General features: G+C 50.0%; 1 protein-coding gene across 2 annotated transcripts; it reads left to right on the top strand.

Moving 5' to 3' along the window:
• The first annotated feature begins 1,621 nt into the window (after positions 1 to 1,621).
• On the top strand, positions 1,622 to 5,731 carry LOC101080762 (T-cell surface glycoprotein CD1c). 2 transcript variants are annotated; one of them, XM_045048994.1, is made up of 6 exons: positions 1,622 to 1,802; positions 2,187 to 2,450; positions 3,073 to 3,351; positions 3,559 to 3,837; positions 4,183 to 4,273; positions 4,404 to 5,731. In XM_045048994.1, exons 1-6 carry the CDS (start codon positions 1,742 to 1,744, stop codon positions 4,423 to 4,425), a joined length of 996 nt encoding a protein of 331 aa, XP_044904929.1. In that variant the 5' UTR covers positions 1,622 to 1,741; the 3' UTR covers positions 4,426 to 5,731. The 2 variants fall into 2 exon arrangements, with proteins under 2 accessions (XP_044904929.1, XP_044904928.1); XM_045048993.1 differs by having other exon boundaries at positions 1,623 to 1,802; positions 2,184 to 2,450.
• The last annotated feature ends 1,634 nt before the right edge of the window (positions 5,732 to 7,365 follow it).

Genomic DNA, 7,365 nt, shown 5'->3' with positions numbered 1-7,365 from the left:
TCGAGCCCCGCGTCGGGCTCTGTGCTGACAGCTCAGAGCCTGGAGCCTGTTTCAGATTCTGTGTCTCCCTCTCTCTCTGACCCTCCCCCGTTCATGCTCTGTCTCTCTCTGTCTCAAAAATAAATAAACGTTAAAAAAAATAAAAAAAAAAAAGAAATAAACTTAAAAAAAAAATAAGTGAACTTGGGAATCTTAGAGACCAAATACAATACGGTTGATTTCTGATGCCAGCCAATGGCCTATGGCCTCTGCCTCGGAAACTCCTACTGGAGGCAGCGGTTCTCAGAATCCTGCAGGAAGGTGGTCAGAGGCCACGTCTGAAGCACAACACATTCCATGCCCAGAGCTCAGCGGCCCCAGCCCCAAGGCGAGGAAGCAGGGAGCTGTAGTTTTCCTATGAGCCCGTGGGAAAAAATGTAATAACCACACAGCCTTGTGTGGACTGTGGCCTCCTAAAACCAGAGTTTGCCATGAATAAGAAGATTTGGGCGATGACAGGATCTGGGACGTGAGCGAGATCTGGCTGGGGCTGAAATTGTGGATGGTGGCTCTTGGAAGTTTGTGGCACGTGGAAATCGCCAGGTATCGGTGGCCATAATAGAAAGAGCTCACCGAGGGGCTCTTGCGTGGCTCAGTCGGTTTGGCGTCTGGCTCCTGGCTTCAGCTCAGGTCATGATCTCATGGCCTCGCGGGTTCGAGCCCCCAAGTCAGGCTCTATGCTGACAGTGGGGAGCCTGCTTGGGATTCTCTCTCTCTTCCTCTCTCTCTCTGCCTCTCCCCCCACTCACGCTGTCTCTGTTTCTCTCAAAACAAATAAATAAACTTTAAAAAGAAAGAAAGAAAGAAATAGCTCACTGAGTGTGATTTCCCGCCTTGTTATCAATGCTGACAAACGTGTCCCCGAATTCAATTCTTGGCTGAAAATACACTTCTGCCTTGGCTGAACGCACTGTCAGGCTCTATCCATTCACAACTCTGTTAAGATGCTTGGAACCAAGCATGTGTTGAGTGACTTTTTGGTGAATGGATGTATGAGTTAGATTCAATAGGCGGGCAAATTCTTTACACTTTTCATGGTCCTGTGCACACTGGGGTGGCTGCACTTTCCTCTCTCGGGGGAAGGGGGAGCCAGCGATGGCTTATCAAGGTGCCCGGGGAGCTGGCGCTGACCTGAGAACACAAATCCTCCAACTTACAAAAAGGTGCCTGCGAGAATCTGGGGAGGAGAGAGGTGGGGGGATACGGGGTGAGGCGGGAAAGAGCAGACTCTGAAGATTCTGGAAAGGGGAGGAGAGGGATGGACCATCCAGAGAGGGGGCTGGATGGGACAGAGGCAGAGCTGGACCCCTGATCTGTTAGAACAAGCCGGACGCAGCCAAATGGTGCGGTTTCTGTGTTTTGCTGTAGCGATGAGACGTGAGTCCCAGGGAGGCGCGGCGACGCTCCAGTGTCACACACAACTCCCTACAGGATCCTGGCGGAGGGAAGCGGGCGTGGTGGGGGGTGGAGACAAGAGAGGAGCTGGAAGCCAGGCAGGGGGACAGTCTTGGTGGGAGCTGGAGGGGAAATGAGAGCCCGCGTAGGAGGCTGGAGGCTGGAGAGGGAGCAACAGAGCTTTTTTACTTCGATCAGCAGTTGGGGGGGAGGACGGCTTGTCGGTGGAAGAAGGAAGTCAGAGCAGAGACAGTGCCAGGCAGGTTGGCTGAAGACAGAGGGGAGTGGGGAAACCTCTCCAGGTGACATGGTGTCTCTACAGGTCACCCTGCTGGCTGCCCTTCTCCTGGGAGGTCACGGTGCACGAGGTAAGAGCCTCTGCCGCCCGCCCGGTCCCCAGCTCCGGGCAGAGCCCGGCGGCCTCTCCCAAGACGATCGGGATTCTCAGGTGGCTGGAGCGTCCGCACCCTGAGAGGTCCCGGCCCGGGTTAGGTCCGCTCCTTGAAAGGTGGTGAGCGTGGGGCCCGAGTCAGGGAAATGTCATCATTAACCTCGTCGTGGCTTGCCCCTCTCTCCCCCTCTCTCCCTCTTTCTCCCTCCTTCTACCCCCTCCTCTCGCTCCTCCTCTCCCTCTCCCCCTGCCCTCTCTGTCTCTCCTCCCCTCCTTCATAACTGCTTCACCTCCCAACTTCTCTTTCCTGCTTGCTTCTTTTTTTCCCTTAAACGACCTGATGCTCTACTACCCACAGCAGCCCAGGAACCCCTCTCGTTCCATGTCGCCCATATCTTCTCCTTTGCCAACCAGTCCTGGGCACAGCACCAGGGCTCAGGCTGGCTGGGTGACATGCAGACTCACGGCTGGGACAGCGAGTCCGGCACGATCATTTTCCTGCGCTCATGGTCTAAAGGCAACTTCAGCGACGAGGAGTTGATCGATCTGGAGCTTCTGTTCCGCGTCTACTTCATCGGATTAACTCGGGAGACCGAAGAGTATGCCGATCAATTGCACTTAACATGTGAGTTCCCTCGGAAGGTGCTTCGATTTCCAGGAAGCATGCGCACACCCTTCGGGACCATTGCCTGTTGTTCCTGTCCCAGGATAAACATCTTCATGAATCAACTCGGGGGTCCTTCCAGATTTGGGCTCCTCAAGACTTCCTAGACTCTTTCTTCTTCTGACTCCTTTTTTCTTGCTCATTTTTAGCTTTCCTCAGTGGTCTCCGTTCTGCGGCCTAAAACACAGAGACACACAGTCGTGCCCCTCTGTGCCTGACTCCCTTAAACTGTGATCTCTTCCTCCATTCAGGCTCTTCCAAGGTTTATGCTATAGCCCAACAACCATCACGACCCATGTCACGTGGCCCTCTACTTGCAGGAGACCCTTCACGTGGACTCGGACCTCCACCTTCCTATCATTTCCCTGACTTCTTCAAACCAAATTCTTAATTCTTGGCATGTATCCCTATGGCCCCTTCCCCATCCCCCGAATTCTCTTCCTTCTTCCTGATCAAACACATCTTTGGCTGACGCCCACACCTCTACGAAACCTTCCGGCTCCACTTTTCAATCAAGTCCTTATATCATTTGTCTCATTTTCCCACCCACAAATCTGTCTTTCTCCTTCCTCCTTCCTCCCAGATCCCATGGAAATACAGGTGGCAGCTGGCTGTGAGCTACATTCTAGTGACATTGCAAAAGGCTTCTTACGGGCAGCTTATCAAGGATCAGATTTCCTGAGCTTCCAAAACATGTCCTGGGTGCCATCTCTAAAGAGTGATAGCAGAGCCCAGAGCGCCTGTGACCTCATGAACCAGTATGAAGCCATCAGGGAAACGGTGCACAGCCTCACCGCAAACACCTGTCCCCGATTTGCCTTGGGTCTCTTCGATGCAGGGAAGGTGGATCTCCAGAAGCAAGGTTTGTACGTCCCCTGCCTCTAAGATTTTTCTATATATGCTCCTTCCCACCATCCCTTTCAAAGTAGGGACAAGGACGAGTTCAAGGAGGTTAGGATTTTCTGGGTACAAGTTTCCTAGAGCAGGATAATATGTACATACCGATGCGGTTACCCCCTTGAGCTGTGTGTTGGAATCTCCGTCTGAATACCTTTCATGCCCTCTGCAGTGAGGCCAGTGGCCTGGCTGTCCAGTGGCCCCAGTCCCGGTCCTGGCCGTCTGCTGCTGGTGTGCCATGTCTCCGGCTTCTACCCAAAGCCAGTGTGGGTGATGTGGATGCGGGGTGAGCAGGAGCAGCAGGGCACCCGGCGAGGCGACGTCCTGCCCCACGCCGACGGGACGTGGTATCTTCGGGTGACCCTGGACGTGGTAGCACAAGAGGCAGCCGGCCTGTCTTGCCGGGTGAGACACAGCAGTCTAGGAGGCCGGGACATGGTCCTCTACTGGGGTGAGTAAGGTAGAGCCTGTAGGTGGGAGAAGGTGGCTCTTGAGCCTAGAGGGTTGGGCAGAGGAAAGTTTCATGGCACCGGAACGAGGGGAGTGCGGTATCGGGAAAGAATGAATACAAGTGATTTCAGGAAAGTAAGGATGGAGCACAAGGGGGGCTCGGATGTCAGAGGCTTGGGGAAGAGATGAGGCACCCTCCTCTGGGCAGGTGTGAGAACGGAGTGACAAGGTTGTTTGAAGACGGCACTCATATCCGATGCACCTGTTGAGATGGGGAATCAGTGGACAGAGTCGAACCGGCAGTGGGTCAAAAATGACGTCCGTTGTGTCTCTCTAATACCCACAGGACACCACCTTTCCATGTACTTGATCCTGTTGGCTGTGACAGTGCCCCTCATTCTTCTGATAGTTGTTGCATTGTGGTTTAAGAAGCGCTGGTGAGTTCTCTGGGTTTCCTCCTCTCTTCCCAGTTTCTGATCTCACATTCCAGCTTTACCCGTCTTAGCTTCTGTCTCCTGACTCCTCACTCCTCCAACGCACCCAGAGTCTGCCATGTCTCTTCCACAGCTCCTATCAAGACATCCCGTGAGCTTCCTCGCCACGCCTTCCCCAACGGCCCGGGAGCCTGGGACATCAGAGTGATACCCTTCTTTCCACCCTCCATTTAATTTGTTTTTCCTGTTTCTGCTTTATGATCATCAGTTCACACAAACCAGTCTAGTTGTGTAACCCTCTATGGAATGCCTCCATTCGTTCCATAGTCCTCAACTTTCAAAGCCCATTATGGTTCACATCCTCCAGAGTCTTCCTTGACCCATTGGTGGGAAGCCCTTCAACTCTCTTCGGTGTGTATCTCATTTCTCCCTGCACAGCGGCTCCCTAGGTCGTGCTTCCCCTTCTAATATGCAAACTCCTCTAGGACGGTGATCATGATGAAGATGTGTTTTCTGCGGGTAAAACGTGCTCAGTGAAAATCAAACCCAAACAAACCATATCCAAGCTGGACTCACTGTTCTATTGACAGTCTCTCCTCATATGTTTACTCCTGACATGGTTATAGGTTTTGAAGGATTGGTGTTTCCCTTTTTCTTTAAATGTTTCTTAAGTGGCCCCCAAACCCCATATCCCTTTAGCGCCCCCATTTTTTCACTAAACTCTTAAGGAAAAATGCAGCGTTGCTCCTTGCCAAGCCTTTTTCCCCCCAAATACAACGATGCTACTCTTTCCAACTTATTCCAAACACGAAGAGAGAAAGAGTGAGCAGGCCACGTGTGCGGTGGGGCAGACGTGTCGCGGATGGTTAACAAAACGGAACGAGAGAGCCGGTCCCCAGGATTGGGGTGGGATCAAGGCACAGGATGTATATGGAAGACAAACCCCCCCAAGGGTGGCCCTATCTCAGATACCTTTGTCTGGACTTTGTTTTCTTCAAGACTCATTCACTAATTCAAGTAACACTCGTCAAACCCTGAAACACGGGACAGGCACACTCGTGAACTGGTCGAGGAAGAAACAGTGGGGACCGTATCCACTTGACTAGAGATGCAATGCCCACCTTCTTCAGTCTGTCGATGCCCTTTGTACCCGGTACATTTTTTTTGGTTTCATTTTAGAAATTTTGAATCAACTTTATGAATGTATAATTTACATACCATAAAATGCATCTATTTTAAGTATACAATTCCATTCGTTTTGACATACATATACACTTATGTAAGCAAGACCACGGTCAAGATACAGCACATCCCATTACCCCAGTTACCCCCATACCCACTGGCAGCTAAACCTACCACCAACCAGGAATCCTTGCAAATACTGGTATGCTTACTGATATGGCTAAGCTTTGATTTGTCTTTTCTGTAATTTTATTAAAATAAAACCACTTATATAAACCATAAGAGACTCTTAAATACAGAGGACAAACTGAGGGTTTGTAGGGTGGTGGGTGGGGGGAATGGGCTAAATGGGTGATGGGCATTAAGGAGGGCACTTTAGGGGATGAGCACTGGGTGTCCTATGTAAGAGATGAATCACTGGGTTCTACTCCTGAAGCCAAGATGACACTGTATATTAAGTAAATTAAATTTAACTTAAAACAAAGAGGAAAAGGAGCACCTGGATGGCTCAGTCTTGACTTTGGCTCAGGTAATGATTTCACGGTTTGTGAGTTCCAGCCCCAGCATCGGGCTCCGTGCTGACAGTGTGGAGCCTGCTTGGGATTCTATCTCCCTCTCTCTCTCCTACTTGCTCTCTAGCTCTCTCTCTCTCTCTCAAAAATAAATTAAAAAAAAAAGAAAAATTAAAAAAAGGAAAAAAACGGAATCACTTATATGTACTCTTTGTATCTGGGCTTTTTTTTTTCCACCTAGTATATGGTTGTAAGTCATTCCATATTTCTTGTTATTGCTCAATAGATCTCCGGTATGAATATACTATCTTTTTTTTATTCATCCACTCTTTGATGGTTATTTGAGGCTCTTTGATTGTGGTTTTGTTTATTTCATTACCTGCCTGGGCTAGTTCTCTGGATTCTGGCTGCCCTCCTCACTTTGCTTTTTTATCGAGGTGACAACTGGTGTTATATTAGTTTCAGGCGTAAAATGTCATCCTTGGGTCTTTGTCTACACTGCAAAGTGGTCACCGCAAGAAGATCTCTTTTCCTTCTTTCCCTCCCTCCCCTCTTCTCCTTCTTCTTCCTACTTCCTGCCTCCCTGGAAGTCACTCCCATCTCGACTTCCTAGATGGGATGCTGCGCGATTCATGAATCGTTTCATAAAGCCGATTACATCTTCAAATTCTCTTGGTTGAAATTTGTGTGTTAGCAGCACTGGTAAGGGTTACATCTTTTGTCGAGGGGACATCTTTTGTGTGGATTGGAGCACACACACATTTACCATTCAAGCAGCTTGCAAATCCGCCCTGGCCTCTACTTTTTCTGTGCAAAGCTTCGTGTCTGGCCAGGGATAAGCAGAGAACTGTGGCCCGCTTTGCTCTCTCCTTAGTATGTGTGCAACGTTCCACACTTCTAGGAATACATGACAGCTCATCAGGCCCCACCATGGCTGACTCATTTCCCTGATATCTGTTAAATTTTGGCCATTCTATCCTTTGCCTTAACGGGTATTGCAGCCCTAGGCAGCAGTCATGTTGACCTTTGATTTTTGCCACCCATTGTTATTATTTTCTACAACCTCCCTGGGCATGAGGCTTCTCTGCAGAGCTCCAGGTTGGGTACACCCTTCCGGTGACAGCAAAACCGTAGGTCCTTGGCTTCCAGAATCACCAAGCCAGGGGAGGGATGGGAGCAGCCTGGCGTCAGTCACTCTGTTGTTCTTGCTGAGGGTAAGGTAGCTCTGGAGTAAGTATTTCTCAATCTATTGTATATCTCTGGTCATTTTCCAGAATTCTGAAATTGCTTATTTAGAAAATCATGTCCCTTGTTATCACCGATAGTTAGGGAAAGAACGTGCTGAACCCCTTACCCAGCCACTCTGGACACCTTGCTCCCTGTGAACATTTTGTAATATTA

This window comes from Felis catus, chromosome F1, assembly GCF_018350175.1.
Source record: "Felis catus isolate Fca126 chromosome F1, F.catus_Fca126_mat1.0, whole genome shotgun sequence".
Taxonomy (NCBI): domain Eukaryota; kingdom Metazoa; phylum Chordata; class Mammalia; order Carnivora; family Felidae; genus Felis; species Felis catus.
Note: the sequence above shows the minus strand (reverse complement) of the source record. Positions and strands in the feature narration are given on the sequence as shown.

Excerpts from the sequence above, each read along its gene's own strand:
- LOC101080762 (XM_045048993.1), top strand. The coding sequence starts at position 1,742 with ATGGTGTCTCTACAGGTCACCCTGCTGGCTGCCCTTCTCCTGGGAGGT. Across the intron at positions 3,838-4,182 it reads GGACATGGTCCTCTACTGGG|GACACCACCTTTCCATGTAC; the intron begins GTGAGTAAGGTA and ends TAATACCCACAG. Across the intron at positions 4,274-4,403 it reads TTGTGGTTTAAGAAGCGCTG|CTCCTATCAAGACATCCCGT; the intron begins GTGAGTTCTCTG and ends TCTCTTCCACAG.